At 37.7% G+C, this 23,126-nt stretch overlaps 1 protein-coding gene across 21 annotated transcripts in view; it reads right to left on the minus strand.

Moving 5' to 3' along the window:
* PATJ (PATJ crumbs cell polarity complex component) overlaps positions 1 to 23,126 on the minus strand; it is a 350,711-nt gene that overhangs the window by 222,294 nt on the left and 105,291 nt on the right. For all 21 annotated transcript variants that reach the window (XM_082356311.1, XM_082356308.1, XM_082356317.1 and 18 more), the window contains 3 exons: positions 17,702 to 17,825; positions 12,074 to 12,248; positions 2,206 to 2,277 (listed from right to left, as the gene is read on the minus strand). In XM_082356311.1, the coding sequence (XP_082212437.1) occupies positions 2,206 to 2,277; positions 12,074 to 12,248; positions 17,702 to 17,825 (371 nt within the window). The remainder of the gene's footprint in view (positions 1 to 2,205; positions 2,278 to 12,073; positions 12,249 to 17,701; positions 17,826 to 23,126) is intronic.

Genomic DNA, 23,126 nt, shown 5'->3' on the forward strand with positions numbered 1-23,126 from the left:
TTGTTTTATCTTCTTCTTAGATTGATCCCTTGATCATTATGTAGTGTCCTTCCTTGTCTCTTGTAACATTCTTTATTTTAAAGTCTATTTTATCTGATATGAGTATAGCTACTCCAGCTTTCTTTTGATTTCCATTTGCATGGAATATCTTTTTCCATCCCCTCACTTTCAGTCTGTATGTGTCCCTAGGTCTAAAGTGGGTCTCTTGTAGACAGCATATATACGGGTCTTGTTTTTGTATCCATTCAGCCAGTCTATGTCTTTTGGTTGGGGCATTTAATCCATTCACGTTTAAGGTAATTATCGATATGTATGTTCCTATGACCATTTTCTTAATTGTTTTGGGTTTGTTTTTGTAGGTCCTTTCCTTCTCTTGTGTTTCCTGCCTAGAGAAGTTCCTTTAGCATTTGTTGTAGAGCTGGTTTGGTGGTGCTGAATTCTCGTAGCTTTTGCTTGTCTGTAAAGCTTTTGATTTCTCCATCAAATCTAAATGAGATCCTTGCTGGGTAGAGTAATCTTGGTTGTAGGTTCTTCTCTTTCATCACTTTAAGTATATCATGCCACTCCCTTCTGGCTTGCAGAGTTTCTGCTGAGAAATCAGCTGTTAACCTTATGGGAGTTCCCTTGTATGTTATTTGTCGTTTTTCCCTTGCTGCTTTCAATAATTTGTCTTTGTCTTTAATTTTTGCCACTTTGATTACTATGTGTCTTGGCGTGTTTCTCCTTGGATTTATCCTGTATGGGACTCTCTGCGCTTCCTGGACTTGGGTGGCTATTTCCTTTCCCATGTTAGGGAAGTTTTCGACTATAATCTCTTCAAATATTTTCTCTGGTCCTTTCTCTCTCTCTTCACCTTCTGGGACCCCTATAATGCGAATGTTGTTGCGTTTAATGTTGTCCCAGAGGTCTCTTAGGCTGTCTTCATTTCTTCTCATTCTTTTCTCTTTAGTCTGTTCCACAGCAGTGAATTCCACCATTCTGTCTTCCAGGTCACTTATCCGTTCTTCTGCCTCAGTTATTCTGCTATTGATTCCTTGTAGTGTAGTTTTCATTTCAGTTATTGTATTGGTCATCTCTGTTTGTTTATTCTTTAATTCTTCTAGGTCTTTGTTAATCATTTCTTGCATCTTCTCAATCTTTGCCTCCATTCTTATTCCGAGGTCCTGGATCATCTTCACTATCATTATTCTGAATTCTTTTTCTGGAAGGTTGCCTATCTCCACTTCATTTAGTTGTTTTTCTGGGGTTTTTTCTTGTTCCTTCATCTGGTACATAGCCCTCTGCCTTTTCATCTTGTCTATCTTTCTGTAACTGTGGTATTTGGTCCACAGGCTGCAGGATTGTAGTTTTTCTTGCTTCTGCTGTCTGCCCTCTGGTGGTTGAGGCTATCTAAGAGGCTTGATGGGAGGCTCTGGTGGTGGGTAGAGCTGCGGAGGACAGATTTTATAGCTCCAAAGGCTGGAAAGGTTTTCTCTTCTTCCTACATCCACATCATTTTCATAAAGTATAGAATAAAACTTGCCCCTCAAAATATTATGAATTTTGTTCAAACTGCACAGACATGGCCAACAATTAATTCCAAAAAGTAGCTCAGAAAACAGCTCCTAAGAGTTTTTAAGACAAAACTCAAAAGTGCAAGAAAAATACAATTTGGGTGGCATGGTGGAATTAATAATGCATGAAGATAGAGACAGCAGCTAAAGGAAGACTTTTATAACCTTAATAAAGTGCAGCCCTGGTGACTATGTAAAACCATGAGAGTATCCAAGGGAGCATGGGCCCAACACACTCTGTTAGTGAAAACGAGGCATAAACTTGGACTAACACAAGGGGAGGAGGGTGCTATGTGATAGAAGCCTTAACTATTGGTGTTGTTTGGAAAAAAGAGCTTCTTTACTGCATTCAAGGCAGCCCTACCTGCTTTGCTTAGTGATACAGTGAGAAAGTATACTTAGTCCATCACAGATGGACATTTGTAAGTTGCTTTCTCTGAAAGAGTATGACAAAGATTTTCCTAATATTGGTTACGGCCATTTTGCCTGGCTAAAAATCTTTAGATAAGACAAAATGAAACTAAAATTTAGGCCAGCGTACGTGTGAACTATGGCAATCATTAGAAAACGACTGAATGACACTATGAAGTTAAAGAAAAGAGCAACTAATTGCATTGTCCTATTGAGAAAGCCAATAATGTCATCAACATACATTCTTGGTGGTCCCCAGTGGCTGAAGTTTGGAGTTTCTTCTCCTTCACCTTCTTCTCTCTCAGGTAATTCACTGAGGAGAAAGAAAGGGAAAAACACACACACATATAACTTACAACACACTCTTATTATTAAAGGTTCTTGAAAAGTTTTACATTATACAATCTATATGTAGTTAAATTGTTCTTAATTTCTAAGCTTTAAAAATATTTACATCAATAGTTAACTATCCATACAAAGCATAGATACATTGCTTTAGCATTCAACTTAACAAATATCCACCCAGCACCAGAAAATCATTGATTATAAACACTTTTATTGGTGACACTCTAGATGTTATGTTCTAAAAATCTGTGTTTGAATTTGTATGATTTCACATTTGTTTCTATAACAGCATTTAAATATTATAAAATATATTTCTTAAAATTTGGTGTGATTGACCAGCTAACAGTCTAGTATAAACTTACACAAACAGCTGAAATGATTAAACAGTCAGTAAACATGATCGTTCTTTCTAGATTTTTCTGTCTCTCTAACCCTAAATAATTTCCCTGTCATTTGTATCCCATAAATATTTTGTGTAGTTACACAGCACTTTTCAGTTTACAGAGAGACTTCTTAAACAATGTGATTCTCCCACCTACCACCACCATACTTTCACCCATCAAGTTATGTTAATATGGAACTGCCTAGCGGGATACTGTAAAATGCTGAATTACAGAGTAGTTATAAAAGTAATGTTATCTAATAGGGTAGAGACACTACAATCTATTATCTGGAAGAGGAGTCAGGATTTCTAAGCTCCAGTCTAACCTGTACCACAAAATAGGTGTGTGCCTTTGGACCACCAAATGAAATCACTTATGTGATACTGTCAGTTGTATTACTCTACACAAAAATGTAGGGACTACCTCTTCCATTTCATTTTCACAAAAACCCTGTGAAGTAAGCACAGCAGGTTATATTACTATATTTTCCCCACAAGGCTCAGAGAAGGCTCAGATATACTACACAATCTCTCCACAGTATCCAAATCTTTCTTTCAGCATGAAGTTTCAATGCTCCATTCTCCTCTGAACTCTCAAATAAGTCCTATAAAAAGTATAAAACTCCAGCTACTTGCCACTCTACAACTTTCTAGGATATAATGGTTTAAGGCTGTGTGAAAAGGAGAAAGTGAAAAAATTGGGACAATCTAAAAATCAGTTAAGGAATTGAGATCATTAGGGATCACTGACATCTCACCCACTGCAGACAGCCTTCTTGCCTTAGCCAGTCTATTTTTTAAGATTAAAAGCATCGTAGAATTCAAGGAAAAACAACTTGGCAGATACTTGCCAGTTACTTATCTAATGTCTTCTCTCCCCATCTTCCTTACCCAACAACATAACCTCCCTTTATTCCAGGTGGCACTATGCCTAGCTTTAAAAAAATAACTTTTCTGGACTTCCCTTCAGCTAATGGTAACTGTGTGCCATAGTTCTGATCAGCAACAAGGAAGCAAAAGTCCCCAGATGAGATTTCCTGGGAAACTCACTAAATGGAGGGAGAATCAGCTGACAGGAGCCTTTTGCTCTATGCTCTTCCCCTTCTTCTTGCCTAGAAGGCAGAGGTGATTATTGGTGGTGAAGCATCCATCTTAAAATCATGAAGAAACCATGAGGACTAAAGCAATACATTGACGACAGCAGAGCAGAAAGAAGATGTCTAAGACCCTAACAGGACTTCTTCAGGACTTTTTTACATGAAAAAAATTAAGCCCTAGTTGAGTTACGCCACACTAAAAGTGTGTGTGGGGAGAGGGGGCGGGAGATTCAGTTTATAAGCAGCTAAATGCAATCACTAAATGATACACACATGATTCCACCAATTTAAGTGAAGTCTTCACTTTATCATATCACATTATTATTCTTGGCACATATGCATATACGTTCATTGGATAATTACAATCATAGCATAAACTTTCATATTTTGATTATCCTATAATAGTAACAAGGATTAAATGAGATATGACTGGCATTTAACTGAGGCTCAACCAATATGCATTTCCTTTACAATTTTTTCACTTGAATTTATATCAAAATTTTCCCCAAGATTATCATAAGCTTCATCATTTCTTATTTAATAGCATCTTAATAGTCCATGGTATTGATGTAATTTAATTTGTCTGCTATCCCAAAATATAATGCACTTAGATTATGTCTTGTTTATATGGAATATAGACATTAATGCAAGGAATATCTTCATGCTCTGCTGTATTTTAGTATTCTCCTTTAAGTAGATATTAATTGAAGTAAGACTGAAAGCTAAAAACCAAACCAACACTGAAACCTTCCTCCTCTCCATTTTCCACTTTCCTGTACCCTAATTGTGACAGGTGTGATAATATGAAATAAATATTTGGTCCTTGTCCCTGGTTCCTGCCACAGAGCTTCTAAAACCCTTGGAATTTTCCAAATGATAGGGGTGACAGGAGCATTTTTTGTTATTCATGACAAGCCCCTCTCAACCATACCTGAGTTGATGTTAATAAGGTGTCTCCAGGTAGGACTACAGACAGTTTCAGGATGGGGGTTGATTGCCAGAGAAGCAGCTATGTGATTAGAGTTAGAACTTTCAGCCCTACCCCCACCTCTGGGACGGGGAAAGGGGCTAGAGATGGAGCGCAGTCACCAATGGCCAATGATGTAATCAATCATGGCTGCATAATGGAGCCGCCATAAACCACTCCCCCACCCCACCCCCTCCAAACAACAGGGTTGAGAGAGAGCCTGCAGGTTGGAGGACACATTAAAGTGCTGGGAGGGTGATGTGGCCCAAGAGAGCATGGAAGCTCTTGCATCCCACATACCCCCTTCCCTGGCTTATGCATCTCTTCCACTTGGCTAGTCCAGAGTTGCACCCTTTGTAATAAACCAGTAATAGTGAAGTACTTTCCTGAGTTCTGTGAGCCATCCTAGCAAATTATCAAACCTTAGGAAGGTGTTATGGGAACCCTCAATTTATAGCCAGTTGGTCAGAAGTAGAGTTGGCAACCTGGAATTTGTGACTGGCATCTGAACTTGGGGCGGTCTTACGGGACTGAGCCCTTAACCTGTGGGGACTGCACTAACTCCAGGTAGTTAATGTCAGAATTGAAATGAATTTTAGGATACACAGTGTCCAGAGAATCAGAGAATGGGTTGTTGGGTGGAGGAAAAAACTCACACATTTGGTGTCAACAGTTTGTGAGCAAAAACAATTCATGATAGGTATTAAGAAAAAAAAAGTACGTGTTTTTATTATGGCACATGTATAATATCATTATAAGAATTAAATTCTTAAATTTAAAATTACCTAAAATAGAATGGAAACCAAGCTTTAACATTAGTATGGGCTATATGCTTTTCTATTAAAAAAAAATTAAAATAAAAAATATCCTAAACTGCTGGCTTTCACATACAATATTAAGCAAAGGGGGAAAAATTTTGTCTAAAATATGGACAATTTTAGTTTTCTTTAAGAAAATGTAGGACAAAAGGATTTATTCTGTTAGAAGAGACTTTTTCAAAGCATATTATCCTTTTTCAGGAAATTGATAAACACATATTTTGTTCACATTACTTCATACCTAAAGAGGGATAAAACTTTCAAAAACATAGTGTGATTAGTTTTAGAAATACAGTCACAGGATACAAGCAACTATACAAAATAATGTAGTCACTTTACACTGATAAATGCATATACCTTTCAACCCAAATTAAAATTTAACTGAGAAAGTAAAATACTTTTACTGCACATATTAAGGTGTAAATTTGCACAAATGTACTTGAATCTTTCACAAGAGAATTCTAACCTCTAATTTTATAATTTGCACTTTGATTAAACATGGTCAATAGCTCAATCAGTTAGAATCTCAAATCTTAAAATAACTGAACTTTTGCCTTTTACATTTAACCAGAGTTTTATAACCACTTTTTCCCTAAAGGAATTAACCATCTAATAGAAACAATGCTTTTTATTTTTAGTTCAGTCCTTTATAACAAATGCCCAAAGTTATAATTCTTTACAGATTTGGGATGAAAGATGGAGTGCCCCATTAATGAACAAGTGGATATTAATAGTAAGACTTCATCATAATATACAATGTCTTTGAGAATAAAATTTTCAACATCATAAAAAATCAGATGAATCTAGATGGCCAAGGTGACCTTTTTTTTTTCCCACAAATGATAATATTTTATTATAGAAAAAGCATCCCAAATATAGGATTTCGTAAACACTGGTAGGTGAACAAGTGCAACTTTAAGAGTAAATACAAAGTAAAGAGGCAAAACCTACAAGCATTCTGCCTTTATGAGAAAATGTACTGTTCTCCTGCAGAGGTGATCCCACCCAGAGCACAAATGTGGCTCCATCTCCCATAAAGGCATCAGGTTTGCTTTCTGAACTATGCCCAGTCTAACAATTTCAAAATGATGGCAAGAATATACCTTTTTTTCATGTGAAACTTCTATATACTAAACCGTATGAGGGTCAAGCAAACTCAGCACCCCAAAATGATGTAAGCAGGAAGGGTTATGGTTGTACCTATCTCAAGATTTCTTTTTCCTCTTAAAATATAGATTCTATATGGCAATTTTCTGTGACACACCACAGGGAATATGAGCATTTGGAACCAGGCAGAATAGGCACTAGTGTTTTCCAAACCAGTAGGGCTAGTTATACAAATGTTACACTATGACTTTGAAGTTACAAAGCAAATTATTACCTGATACCAGTATACATAAAAAATTAGGCATTCTTGTACATGAAAGTTTAAAATGACACAGGCATGGTGCTCAGTAAAAGAAGCCATATACAAAAAAGTACGTACTGTATGATAACATTTACATGAGTTCTAGAACAGAAAAAATAATTTACAGTATTAGAAGTCAGGGGCAAGGGGGAACTTTCTGGGTGGATGGAAATGTTCAATATCTTGATTGGGGTGTTGGTAACATGAATGTATACATTTATCAAAATTAAGAAAATTGTCCTGTAAGATTGCATTTAAGACATTTGTTAAGAAACAGAAGTTTAAGCCATAAAGGTTAAGTTGCTTCCTTAGGTCTCTCCCTTTTCTCTTCTGACCTTCTGTAGAGCCTGGGTTAGCAATCAAATATCTAATTATATTTTCATAGGCATTCATGTAATATTCTTATGTGCCTCTTGTCCTAATTTCTCACATTCATCTTCACCTGCAGTGACTGGCATCTGCAACAGCATGCAACAGCATGGTAAAAACAGGAAAGTGTCACATACATGAGGCCACAAACTCCTTGGAAACTTCCCCTTTTTACTCCCAACTCAAACATTCCAGAGTAGTCCTCTCTCAAATGTACACATTTATTGTCTCCCTTACCCTCAGTCTTCTACCAGTATTCTGAATTTACACATAATTTTTGGCAGTGGAACTCAAAGGTAAAACTATTAGATACCCACCATTTACTTAGAAGGCACTAAATGCCAGGCAGTGCTGGGGACTTAAAATATCACATTAACTCACTTAATCCTTTCCCTAGCTATGACACTCTGCCTCCTATTTCACCTCCCACCATTCAAAACAAAGTATCCAATACCTGAAAGTATTTCTTTTCATTTGCATTCTATTATACCTACAACATGATTTTTTTTTTTCAATTTAGAATATGCCTTTCACCTCAAGTTCATCATCCTACCAGGCTTTAGCCTCTGACACCTTCCTTGTTTTACTTACTGTGACTTGATTCTATTTTATTTCTTAAAAAAAAAAAAAAAAAAAACTCTACAATCTCCTTGAGTGTTTTAATAAACTCAGCAACAATGAATACCCTAGTTACACCTCAGGGCCCATGATCCTATCACTGTCATCCAGCATCATTGCCAGCCGCCTTTCATTAAACATTTACTATGTTCAAGGCATTATACGAAGCCCTTTATATTCACTCTTACTGAACCTTAGAACTACCTACTTTACAAGTGAGGAAATACAGACACAAGGGAAACCCTCTCAGGGTCATGAAGTCATAAATAACAAAGAGCATATTTGAACAGCAACAAAATATATCTATACTGCAAATCTCCTATTAGTCTGAGAAATGCCATGTCCCCCACTGATGGGCACACCCATGTCTTCAGGCAGCAGGTGATGACAGTAGTGAGTTAGAAAAAGACTAAAACAAGGTGAATTCTGAAAACTGGATCTCAAGTGACTTTATGAAGAAAGAAGGATACTCAGAACAAGATCACTTAGATCCCTTTCGGAGTTACCGTGCTCCGCCTGCCCACCGTCCTCCCTTCCTAGAGATCGCCAGTTTCAGGGTGCATCTAACCTCTTAATATCAGTCCTGCCTCCAAAGGTAAGGAGAAGTTGGCTTGATGCAAAAGCACAGTGCACAGTGAATAACTCTGCTGGGCCCTACACAAAAATTAATGCAAAGAAGAAACTGTAAAATAGCATATAGCATTTAGCACTAGATGACACCCTGATGATCTGAAAGACTATATTCTGAAAAGAATCTATGCATTACTCAGGAAGTCTCCTGAGTAGCAATAAATATTCACCTATGAACCTAACTCCATGGGGCATACCCTGAAAGATTAAAAGGGGTAGTATGATTTACAGGAACTGTTCTGGAGCCTGCTGAGATTTAAATATACCCTAAATCTATGACGGCAAGCCAAAAAAACAGCATTCAAATGCAAGACTGATCTCCCAAGGCAAAGATTAGGCTGGAGCCCTTAAATGTCTGTGCCAGCACAAGAAAACAGCTTGTCAAAGTACTCACTTCAGGAGTAAAGCGTTATCTCCTCTCTCTGAAGCTGGGAGACTTGAGTAAGACACAACTGACAGAATGTTTCACCTTCTGCAGAAGGAAGGAAGGGTGGGCTTGGAAATTTGTTTAAATCTTTTCCAATCTACAATTACAGTCCTATAGCCTGAAAAGCAGCCTCATTTCTGAATTCTTGGGCCAGATTCAATTATTAACACTCAGCACAAGAGAAATTTAAAAAATAAAAGTATCTCATTTGAAAAGTAATTTGATCACATAAAAAAGTTGAAACATGTTCCTAACTCCTCCAGCACTTCCACTGCCAAGCATCTCTCTTAAAAAAAAACAAACCCTGGCTGTTTGACACTGCGTTCCGTTCCTCTGGGAGCTGCTTAGATCCCTTGCACGAGGACCCTGGGCCTGTCAGCTTCCTCCCCTCTACACCCTGGTCCAGGTCTGCTGAGTGAAAAGCCACCAGATTCCTCCAACTAGTTGGGCCTATGGGTCTTCCCTTTCCACTCAGAGATGAGCTACACAGAAGCCAGACAACTTTTTACTAAGGTTCTATCTAAAACTCTAGGCAAAGGCCACAGGTCGCTGAACAGAGAAGTGATATAAGTCGGAGACACTTCATATAACACAAAATCTTTCCTGGACTAAGGTTTCAATAAAAGCATTAAGATTCTTTTCCCATATAGGTTATTACAGAACACTGAGTAGAGTTTCCTGGGCTACACAGTAGGTCCCTATTAGTTATCTATTCTATGCATATGTTAATCCCAGTCTCCCAATTTATCACTTCCCCCCACGTTTCCCCTTTGGTAACCATAAGTTTGATTTCAAGATCCGTGAGTCTGTTTCTGTTCTGTAAATAAGTTCATTTGTATCATTTTTTTAATTAGATGCCACATGTAAGTGATATCCTATGATATTTGTCTTTCTCTGTCTGACTTACTTCACTTAGGATGATATACATCTATATATGTATAACTGATTCACCTGTTGTACACCTGAAACTAACACAACATTGTAAGTGAACTATACTCCAATAAAAATAAATAAATAAATAAAGCATTAAGGCCAATTAATCCCACCCCTTTCTCATCTCTGTTATGCTTTGCAACACCTCCAATTCCTTTGTTCGCCTCTCCTGTCCTGTACTCACAGTGCTACACGGCTCTGGTTTTTCTTTCAGAGGTGCTTCTGTTCCCATACCCCACCCCCAAGGCCCCACCCCCCCACCCGAGCCAAACTACCTGTCACACTCCAAGGAATCTCCTTGAATTGTAAAGAAACCACCCCACACCCTAACTTCTTCTCTCAGTGTTCTCTCCACCTCCTCTGTTCTCTCAACAGCTTCCGCTTCTCTGCCACGGATGCCACACTTGAGTGGGTGACACTCCCTCTCTCACTCCCTGGCAGGCTGGGAAAACGGAGTCAATATTTTTCTAAATTCCTTCCCACCACTAGGCCATCACTCTCCTACCCTTGTTTCAAAAGCTAATCTCTACTCTCACACCTCTCCTTTCATGGCCCACTTTACTAGCACCCCATCATTCTGAGTAAATAACCTTTCTCCTAAATGACAGAAAAAAAAAAAAAATCAAGGTCATTGGGCAAGAATCTCCTTGGATTCCAGTCCTCAAGGTACTAATAGTACTGCATTTGTACCTTCCTTTCATTCCTGGCACCTGTGTCCATGGAGGAGATGAGCTTCCGCCTATCAAACTATTAGAAGTTAATCTCTCTAGGTGTGCAGTGTCCTCCTCTCCCTCCACCCTCTCCAGGGACTACACTTAATCAGCCACTTTCTAACATCTACATATTCCTTTTCTGGATCTTTCACACTTACAGTGTGTGTGTGTGTGTGTGTGTGTGTGTGTGTGTGTGTGTGTGTATCTCTCTGCCCCCTTGTCCCATTTCCACAATGCCCTTCAGTTGTCTAGGTAACGTGTTCTTTCTGCCTCTTTTCATGATCAGGTTCCTCGAAACACTAGTCTGCTCTTACTTTGTCCAATATCTGCCCTCTGTTCAATTCTCAACCCACTACTCTCTGATTTCCACGCTAATGAAACTGTTCTAAGCTTACCAAGGGCATCCATGTGATCAAGCCCCATGAAAACTCTTCCATTTTATCTACCTTGACCTCTCCGTAGCATGTAACAATAGTCTGTAATGATCCTTTTGTTAAAATGCTCTCTTCCCTTGGTTTCTATGTCAACCTCTAGTTCATCAATTTCCTTTTACTTCTTGTTCATTCCACTTCATTATTTTCTTCCTCAGTTCATGCCCTTAATATTGCTGCTTTACAGGACTCCAATTTTGGCCCTGTTCTTTTATCACTTGAGCCTCCCCTGGATGACTATTCAGATCCAGGAGTTTCACCTACACTTGATCTTGTTCCCAATTATCCACATCAGGATAGACCTCAGCACTAATCCCCAGAGTCATGTATTTAATTAACTCCATTTCACTTTATTGTCCTATGGATACCTGAACTCTCAACATGTCCCAAACAGAACTCATCATTTTCCTCTTCAACCTGTTCATGCTCCTATAATCTTATGCCAAAGAATTAATGGTCCTGCTATCCATATAGTTGCCCCATTCAGAAACACAGGTCATCCTCCTACTCCTTCTCACTCCCAACATGTTATCAGCCACCAATTCCTACAGCTTCTCTAACTCTTAAGTCCAGTCTCTCACTAATTTGTCCTTGAGTGCTTCTTGCTTGAGTTGTTAAATTCTTAATTAACCTTCCATTCTCTAAGTAAATACTCCCATAATCTATTTTGCAGACAACTGCAAGAATACAAAATTGTATATATATAAAAAAAATTATATATATGGTACAATTTTAAGTATGTGAAATTCTCACAGTAATTGTTTAGTATGGTGGGTTTTATTCATAATATTTCCTTGCATTTTCCAAATGTTCCACCATAATCATGCCCGGTTGTTTTCGTTTTTGTTGTTGTTTTTTTGTTTTTAACATCTTTATTGGAGTATAATTGCTTTACAATGGTTTTTTTTTTTTAATAGAAGCAAAAAGAAAGCTATTTTATAATGCGAAAACAAAGAGAAATAATATCATACCATGCATCGGTGGCATATCTAGAAGACAACATTCCTGTGTGTGCCGAGGCCTTGGAAACAGCTAGAGCCCTGGGGAGTTGGTATAGAGGCAAGTCTTCTTGCTCCCTTGTTTGAGCCACAGCAGGAAGTTCAACAAGCAAGCCAGGACCTTGGACATCACCTGGAATCATCATGCCTAAAGAGTAAACCCAGATGATAGTGAGCACACGATACACTCATTCATTCTTCATTAATTCAATAAATAGTTATGGATATCTAGTACAGGCAGGCCCCTTCCAGATAGAAGCCTTATTTATATTAAACTAAGTAAGTAAAACATTTAATATGTCAGATGGTGACAGTACTATGGTAAAAAAGATTCTGCAAAGAAGGGGGATAGGGGTTGCTCAGTGAAAGAGGGTTACAATTTTAAGCATGGTCTCACTGAAAAGATGTTATTTTAGCAATATGAATCTTTTATCAAAAGAATCCCCTTTATAAGTCAGAAAGAGAAAGACAAATACTATATGATATCACTTATATGTGGAATCTAAAAAAATACAACAAACTAGTGAATAAAACAAAAAAGAAACAGACTTACAGATACAGAGAACAATCTAGTGGTTACCAGCGGGGAGAGGGAAGTGGGGAAGGGTAATATAGGGGTAGGGAGAAAAAAAAGTTATTATGGGATTATATGAAATCATGTATGTGAAACTTCTGAAAACCATAAAGCACTGTAGAATTTAAAGAATCTTTCATTCAATTAAAAAAATAAAAGAAGAAGAATCCCCTCTACGGTGGTATTCTTACCTTACTACAAATTTTCCCTTTATCAACCTAGGCTGTCTCAATTACAGGCATACTGACATTTCACTGATTAAAAAAAAATAATTCCACAGAATAACAAATAACCAAATAAAAACACTTACATTTTTAAAGGGGCTTTGTCTATAAATTCCAGGATTCTTTTACATTTGTTACCTTATTTAATTCTCATATTAAACTATGAGGTAGAAAAGGTAATAGCAACCATATTTTATAGGTGGGGAATTCCAGGTCAAGGAATTTTTGCCAATTAGAATGAACAAATTGGGACTTCCCTGGAGGTCCAATGGTTAAGACTCCGTGCTTCCACTGCAGGGGGCATGGGTTTGAACCCTGGTCAGGGAACTAAGATCCCGCATGCCGCGCGGCACGGCCAAAACAAAAAAGAATGTACAAATTTACCTGACACGTCATCTGTGTCATTTTCCCATTTACTGAAAAAAGGAGTAACAGGGGCAGAGCTGTGCATGCAGTCCTCCAGCACATGGTTAGAGACCTGCACCCAGACTGGCATAAACCCATTAATTACTCTTAAGATATACCTCAGTATCCATCATATCTCATCCATTATAAATTCCCAGCCAATCTTTCTTCATCATGTTATACAAATATGATGAATAGTGAATCAAATGCCTACCTTAAATCCATACATTTATGGTATATTTTTGAGACTTGGCTTATCAGAAAATTACCAATGATCACTAAGAGATACAGACACTCTTCTAAAACTTTTCCTATAAGCATCACCTAAACTTTCCATTTCTTCATATTGAACAAATTTTCTAGTAAACTCACTTCTACTTCTGCTTTTTGTCTTGTCTAGACACACTGGAATCAGGATCTAATCAGCAGAGAATCTGAAGAGGGGGTGAAAGTAACTGTAATGCTCAGGTGGTATTAAAGGAACTCTCCGGTACCTCAGACATGCTTCACTCCCATCCCCTGGGCCTACATTCCTGCATGCAGTCAAATCCATACCAGTGCCGCACTGCTCTAGCTTTGCCTGTGTCTACCTTCTCCCCCTTGAGAAGGGGCCAGGGATGGGATGGAAATTCTGGCACGAATGGCCTAAAACAGGAGTTGAAAGAACAGAGAACCGGCTCTATTTGCAGAGCTATTTCCCATCCAGCTATGCTGGTAAAGCAGCCTATTAAATTGCGGCACTGGGTTTCATAGTTTGCTTCAGTTTGTTTAAAGCTTTTCATTACCTGCTCCACACAAGGCTGCCCATACCCTTTGCCCACTCCTCCTCCACGGACACCTTAGCAGTGCTCAGGTACACATCTCTCCTCTCTCACCGTGCTTGACACAGGCAGACTTACAGAGCTGTTCATCAAGTGCACCACGGTACCTGGGAGCCCATAAAATAAATCACGTCCTTCGGGGCCTATGCAGTTGTTAGGTAACAGCCACAACAGAAGCACACAGGTTAGGAAAACTGGGAAGTTTATTTATTTATTTTTTAAAATATTTATTTATTTATTTGACTGCATCGGGTCTTAGTTGCGGGATCTTCATTGCGGTATGCGCTATCTTTCATTGCGGCACACGGGCTCCTTTCTAGTTGTGGTGCGCGGGCTCTAGAGCATGCAGGCTTAGTTGCTTCACGGCATATGAGATCTTAGTTCCCCAACCAGGGATTGAACCTGCGTCCCCTGCTTTGGAAAGCGGATTCTTAACCACTGAACCACCAGAGAAGTCCCCAGGGAAGTTTAAAAAAAAGGTTCCTAAATAAATGGAAGTTAAAGCTTATAGGAGAGAAATGGGGGGAATTTCCAAAAGGTTTATACTTAGTGAGGTGCACGAATAGAAAGATAAACAAAATAAAGGCAAGAAGAATCCAAGTAGAGAAGAGAGGGTGTTACTGCACAGCTTAGCAACTGGGAAAAAAAAAGTAGGGAATCGGTATGCTGTTAAATCACCACCCAGGAGCAGCACATCACCTTCTCATTCAAGAAATATTTCTTGAGCACCCACTATGGTAACATAATCAGGTATAAGCCTTGCCCTCCAGAAGCTTATGGTAACAGACAGGCATGCAAATACGCGAGTGTGCCTGACTGTGTGTGCAATGACAGAAATTCATCCAGGTTCACTGGAGGCCGACTCCAGGCTGGGCCAGTCAAAAACTGGGAAATAGAACTACTTTCTGTCTGAAATCTTCTGAAATCTCTTAACACTAAATGTATTACTGATTTGACATTGATCTTGTATGCTTTACATTATTAATTATGCTAATTTCTAGGTTTAGTTTCACAGCCCGTGAAGAGCATAGGCTCTTTGAGGAAACCTACTTTTAGATTAAGTACAGGGTCAAAAATAGCCCTTTACACATAGGTTCTCAAAAATAATTTTTAATGTAATTGCTCATAAGTAAATCTAATATTGTCTGTTACTAACAGAGTGGTCAAAGGGCTACAGATTTGAAAGAGGCCTTACAGAACACTTAGCCCAATTCCATCATTTTACAGCTGAAGAAGTGGAGGGGCTTGGAGAACTGGGCAGCTTGCCTGGTGACACAGCAGGTTAATGGCTTAGTACTGAGGGACCTGGGACTGAAACTATATTGCCTCTGTACCAATAATTTCTTAGTCCACCCATGGTTAGCACGAACCCAAGTACTCACACCTGCCACACAGCATTCTGGCAGCTCTCAAAAATTTTTCCAAAAAGCACGTGGTTATGAACACTCTTCTAGTGAGGACAGGCCTAAGGTATACAAGCGTAGCTTAATTCCCAAAGCTATAATCTCCAAAAATAAATTCCCAGGGCCTTGTCAAATATTAGATTAAGGCAGTATGGTGGGTTGAATGATGGCCCACCTAAAATATATATATCCCTGCCACAGAACCTATAAATGAGAACTTATATGGAAAAAAGGGCTTTGCAGATGTAATTAAATTAAGTATCTTGAAATGAGACCATCCTGGATTATCCAAGTGGGCCCTAAATCCAACAGCAGGTGTCCTTATAAGAGAGAGAAGAAGAGAAGACATGGATAGGGAGAAGAGGAGAGGGCCACGTGAGGACGGAGGCAGAGATCAGAATGCTGCAGCCGCAAGCCAAAGGACGCTGGGGCCACCTGAAGCTGGACAAGGCAAAGAACAGATTCTTCCCTAGAGCTCTCAGAAGGAGCACAGCATCTTAATTTAGGACTTCTGGACTCCAGAACAGTGAGAGAATTAACTTCTGTTGTTTTAAGCCACCAAGTTTGTGGCTCTTTGCTACAGCAGCCCTAGGAAACACATACAGGCAGCAGAAGGCAGAGGAAGTAACTTTGGAGGCACTTAGATGATACCCAGAGCAGGGCTCAGAGGAAGACTGGATCATCCCATGAGGACAAAATCCCTTTCCCTATGTTTTTCCCAACTCCACTGCCCTTCCTCACAAACACCCACCCCATATTTCTAGTCTATTCCTTTCAATCCTGACGGTATAAAACAGTGAATGATTCTCAACCAGGGCAATTTTGTCTCCCAAGGGACATTTGGCAATGTCTGAAGACATTTAGATTTTGATCATGACTGGGAATACCACTGAATCTAGGGTTAGAAGGCAGGGAGGCTGCGAACATCTTACAATGCACAGGTAAGCCCTCTACAACAGAATTATCTGGTCCAAAATAGTGCTTATATGGCTATAAAGTATCAACGGTAATCAAACAGATATGGACCATTAATTCATTTATGAATTCATTTGTGCCATAAATCTTCTCTAAGTATTTAATAGTCAGAGGATACAGAAATGTGGTGAATTAAAAAAAAAAAAAATAGTATACCAGGAGAGTTTTGGTGAAAAATCCCATTTTTCTCCTAGTCACAATCAGTTATACATTAAGAAAAACTGAATAGACTTATTTAATCTTAGATATTCAAAATTGACTATCCTAATTTTCTTTTTAAATTAATAATTCATGATGTGTTCTGACCTACAGGGAACTGGCAATTGTTATCATCTCACAGATGCCTTCAATCTTTAACCACATTAAGAATTCCATTCTTTAGATTTTTATTTGACAGAATGTTGAATTCATAAAAAACGGTTACATAACTTTTCTATAGCTATCTCTCTCTCCTAACAGCATATTACCATACAACACAAGAACTGCCCACAGAGAAAGACTTTTCCTATAAGTAGAGTCAAAACAGGTGAAGGACAGCATAAATCCTGAACAATGGCTCTATAAATCCCAATGCTATGAAAGAACTTACCAGGCTCACCTAAGGATCTTAATATTACGACATTAAATATTGCAGTGTTAGATGCGGAAAGATTATTTTTTAAAGTCAAGTTTTCAAAAATATATAAGAATCAATATGGGAAGAGGCAAGGAGAAGCACTATACTTTTAGGATTCTTTAATGGAAACTAAGTTATTAATGTACCAAAATTGACTGTAATATATGGCTATAAAAATGTTTCATAAATGTTTAAAATATGTCTCTTTATTAATATTTAACAACCCCATTCAATGAGCTAACAGTATCACTTAATAGTATCCGAGATTTTAATATATATTAGTAGAGACCTATTTCAGATTCGGCATTAGGCCGTAGTTATAGTTTTAATCCATAAAGCTAATAAAAAGCAAAATGAGGCAGGGAAAATGCAGCTCTCTCAGAAAACAGAATCTGAAAGCTCTAAGTTCAAATATGATTCACATTATTTTTCCGGATATTTTGAAGCAGATTAATAAGCAGATTTCAATTCAAAACATTATAATGAATGAAAATGTGACGGTAAAATTCATCATATATACAAATAAAACTGAAAGATTGCAAAATAATGTAATTTGTGTTTATGAGAAACGAAAATCACAAACCTAAATCCAGACTACTTTTCGTTAACGAATTAAGATTTTCCAGATCATCAAATCTGCTTTGTTGACTGTTTCCTTCAGTTGAGGGTATGGAGGATAGGGAATCGATGCCAAAGTTTTCTTTCATCTCAAGAGGAAGAAAAACAGAAATGCATTAGTACTTTATGATAAAATGTGGAACACCATAATGTTGTTCAATCCAGATCATAATGATAGCGGGAAACTGGCCCTGCAAACAAGCCTTCTCAAGTAACGGTTTATACTGTGGTAAGCAGTAACAAATGTTAGTAACTTAATATCTGCAAGAGTACAGGCTAGTAAAATCTGTTTTTTCCAAACACTGGATTATTTAACAACAAAAAAAAATTGTTTTATAAACATTAATAAGTAGATTTAAATAAACATTCACCAAGGCAGAGGAATAAAAATCTATCCAGTCAAGCAAGGTCAATGGTTGATACTCATTATGTCCTGGATCATGCTGGATCACAACTTAAATAGCTTCATTGTTGATCTGGAAACACCTGGGGAATTTTCATAGTTCTAAGCCTTTGCTATGCCCTCCCTGACACTCTCATCTGCCTAGTGAACAACCTGTTCCCCGAACCTAAAACCTACAGGTAAGCACAGTCAAAAGTTATTACACTTTCCTTGTCTTCCTTTTACACAGGTCTTTTATGGTTTTCCAAAGTTACAATCTTCCAGAACATACAATTTTCGTTGATGTATTTTATTATGATATTTAAAAACATTTATATGCATGAAATTAAATGACAACATTATGGCCACCATAGGCATTTACCTTAACTCATTTAAGGTGAATAACACTATGTTATTCTCTATTGTTGGAAATTTAGGTTGTTCGAAACAAAAAAATGAATTATATTTTTTACAACAGTCCATGTTTTTTCATGGTTAAACTGGTCATACTTCAATGATAAGAAAAGAACCTCTCATAAACTGATGTACCAAATACTGCTAGATTTTATCAAATAGATTATGAATATAATTGAGTATATAACTGTACCAGATACCCAAAGGAGGCTACAGTACATAGAATTCAACTCAAATATTAAAAAGAGGTGAGAAAGGAAATATGACTACTTAGTTGCCTAGAATAAAATAAGCAAGAAGAACTTATTAGAGAAGGGAGTCAGGAAGAGATGGCAGCCACTGAGTACTTAAAAAGAAGAAATTTTACAACAATTTTTGAACTGTCTGGATTTTTTTTTTTTTAAGTGAATGGCAATTATGTAACTGAGGAATAAGAATTGATGCCTAAATCTGAGATTTCAATACAGTGGGTATGAAAGGTTAAATCTTTAGAAAAATCAATTCAGGGGGCTTCCCTGGTGGCGCAGTGGTTGAGAATCTGCCTGCCAATGCAGGGGACACGGGTTCGAGCCCTGGTCTGGGAAGATCCCACATGCCACGGAGCGACTAGGCCTGTGAGCCACAATTGCTGAGCCTGCGCGTCTGGAGCCTGTGCTCCGCAACAAGAGAGGCCGCGATAGTGAGAGGCCCGCACACCGCGATGAAGAGTGGCCCCCACTTGCCACAACTAGAGAAAGCCCTCGCACAGAAATGAAGACCCAACACAGCCATAAATAAATAAATAAATAAAATTTTTAAAAAAAATCAATTCAGTTTTTTTCTAAATAGAGAAGAAAATAAAAACATAAAATTATTCTCAGGTAACTAATCCTCAGGCAAAAAGAATCAAGATGTTTTAAAAAAGGGCAAAGGACTTAGACATTTCTCCAAAGGATATTTGAAGATCGCCAACAAGCACATGAAAAGCTGCTCAAGGTCACTAACAGAGAAATACAAATCAAAACCACAGTGAGCTACCACTTCACACCTATTTAAAAAACAGAAAACAAGTGTTGGCGAGCATGTAGAGAAATTAGAAAACTTATGCATTGCCGGCAGAAATGAAAATGGTACAGCTTCTATGGAAAACAGTATGATGATTCCTAAAAAAATTAAACAGAATTACCATATGATCTTGCAATTTCACTTCTGGGTGTAGAGCACCCAAAATTTGGTTTTTGAACAAATATTTGTATACCAGTGTCCACAGCAGCATTGTTCACAATAGCCAAAGATAGAAACAGTCCAGATGTCCATCAGCTGATGAATGAGTAAACAAAAGGTGGTATATATACCTTCAGTGGAATGTTATTCAGCCTCAAAAAGTGAGAAAACGCTGACACGATACATGTATGAACCTTGAAGACATCATGCTAAGTGAAATAAGCCAGACACAAAAGGCTAAATATTGTATGATCCCACTTACATGAGGTGCTTTGAGTAGTCAAATTTTTAGAGACAGAAAGTAGAATTGTGGTTGGTTGCCAGAGGATGAGGGAAGGTGAGAATGAGCAGTTATTGCTTAGTGTGTACAGAGTTTCAATTTGGGAAGATGAAAAAGTTCTGGAGACGGATGGTGGTAATGGTTGTACAATAATGTGAGTGTATTAATGCCACAGGAACTATAAGCCTAAAAATGCTTAAAAGGTCAACTTTATGTAATGTGTATTTTATCACAATTAAAAATAAAGAACCAGAACTATAAATCTTGATGGCTTCACCCTTCAACTAAAATGGAGTAACAGGGTGGTAGAGAATGATAAACTTGTAAGTAGTTGGGTACTATTTGCACTCCACAAATATAGCTATATCTGTAACCCAAAATGGATATTACAATGAAGACAGAAGTGATAATGTTCCTCTACCTTTTTGGAGGGCATCCTCTAAATAGAAGAGTATTGGGAATTACATATTTGTAAGGTATTTGACTGTGTTTTTAAAATCTACCCACTCAGGGCTTATTATATTAAAGTATCGTCACTGGATCCACCATAATGAGAGAAAGGCAAATAAAGATCCAAGCCCATCCTGATCATGTGGGTACAACTGTTACAGGGGATCAGAATATTCCACCCAGAAATATGTCACTTTGGCATAAGGATTATTTTGAACTGAAGAAAAAGAGTGAACTCAGAAAAGCTTCCTATCCTCCCCTGATTCTCAATCACCAGAGATGACTCTAGACTCTTCAGCTCAGAGATGGCACTAAGAGAGATGTACATGACAAACCTTACTAAAACAATCCTTATCCTCCATCAATTCCCCCCATATATTTACCTTCCCACAGTATGCTGACCCTAAAAGCCTAAATCCCTTTTCCTTTGTCTTGTCACTTCTCTACAAATTCACTGTTCTTTGTTAAGATGCTGTATAAGCTCAAGTTCTAACCCCTCCTTTGAGTGAATCATCACTGAGTTTCTTCTGTGTATATGCATGATGCAGGTGTTAATAAACGGTTTTTCTTTTCTTAATCTGTCTTTTGTCAGTTTGATTTCCAGGGCCCCAGCCAGAGGAGCCTAGGAGGGTAGAGGAAAAAGGGTTTTTCCTCCCATACACTGTCATCACTGCTGGGTGTGGGGAAGGGAGGAAAAGAGCTAATGCCCATATATCTGGGCAAAACTCTAATTCAAAAAGGTGCATCAACCCCTATGTTCACAGCAGCACTATTCACAGTAGCCAAGACATGGAAACAACCTAAATGTCTATCAACAGATGAATGGATAGAGAAGATGTGGCACATATATACAATGGAATATTAGTCAGCCATAAAAAAGAATGAAATAATGCCATCTACAGCAACATGGACGGACCTAGAGATTATCATACTAAGTGAACTAAGTCAGAAAGAGAAAGACAAATACCGCATGATATCACTTATATGTGGAATCTAAAATATGAAACAAATGAACCTATCTATGAAACAGAAACAAAATCATGGACATAGAGAACAGACTGGTGGTTGCCAAAGGGGAGGGGTTTGGGGGAGAGATGGAGTGGAAGGCTGGGGTTAGCAGATGTAAGCTTTTATATATGGAATGGATAAACAACAAGGTCCTACTGTATAGCACAGAGAACTAGATTCAATATCTTATGATGATATTTTATATTTTCCATAATGGAAAAGAATATTAAAAAATGTGTATATATATGTATAGCTGAATCACTTTGCTATACTGCAGTAATTAACACATTGTAAATCAACTATATTTCAGTAAAAATTAAAAATTAAAAAAAGAGTTAATGCTCAAAGCAAGAACATATAATTATTTAAAGAAAATAAAATACTGTTTAGGTAAGACACATTAGGGTTGAAACAATCTTAATCAATGCCAGTTTAGGGAGCCTATACATGTTACATCACAGAATAAGAAAGCTGGGAAATTTAACAGAGTTAGTGATTAAGATGCATGTCCTTCAAACTGTGAGCACTGAACGCTGTTTAAACAAGCTTTATAAAGAGCACTTTGATAAACAATAGAGGCAGTGGTTACACTGTGAAAATCATCAATATAAACTTAGAAGAGGAATTTTTAAAAAACCTAATATTATGCAAATGATGCTTGAGATCAGAATAAAATTTTGACTGACAATATGGATTCAAAAATTACTGTATCTGAAACAACCGAGATGAAAATGAAGATGGTATAGTTGAAGAACAGTGTTGAAAGATCAAAAAGTGATTCTAGTAATAATATAGATTCTGGCATTAATATGCATTGAAAGAATTTGAATAAAATTCTATCATTAAATGTGAGAACAGGCAAAAAAATTGATATTTTATAGGTTTTAAAACAGGAATCCTTAACTAAATTTATAAAGTAAATATTATTAATATACATTTGACTATTTCATCTATATCCCTAAAAGTTTGTATATTAAAATGGGCCTATATTTTAGGTTGCCTTATATTGGGGTAAATAGAAAAATTTATTTTTAATGGAAGAAAACAGCCACAAGAAGACAGTATTTATGAATATTCAATAACCTGCAATTACTAACTTGCTCCATATAACTGACTATTCTGTTTGAGGTCAAGCACTTACAGACATAGGAGTGGGACTGGCAGAGATAGAAAGAACCAATGTCAGTGGCAACATACCAGGTGATTTCGATGTCACCTCTTCCCACATTAGTCACATAATCCCAAAAATCTGTTCGCTGGTAGACTGCCCAGAGTCCACTACCAGGGGTAATCCTCTGGGGTTCCTTAAATACATAAATACAGCATCTTGCATAGCAGCGGGACCCACAAGCATTTGCAAAAAGGATAAATGTAGGAAGATCTAAGGGAGGCAAGGAAAAAACCCAGCTCTATCTGCCTGTGAGAGAGCAAATGAAGGCTACTTTGCACATCACTGCAGGGAAGTTGCTGACCTCAGTGAGGAGGGCACTGTACTGCACCTGAACACACTGCTATGTACCCCATACAAAAACTTTCTTTTCATTTGCTTGGAAGTTAATTTGGGGAAATAAACAAACAAAAATAAAACATTAAAAATATCCCTAATGAAAGATTCCAATTGGTGACCAGTTAACTCTAATTTGATTTTTAAAA

This window comes from Balaenoptera borealis (genome assembly GCF_965194805.1).
Source record: "Balaenoptera borealis genome assembly, chromosome: 1".
NCBI lineage: Eukaryota > Metazoa > Chordata > Mammalia > Artiodactyla > Balaenopteridae > Balaenoptera > Balaenoptera borealis.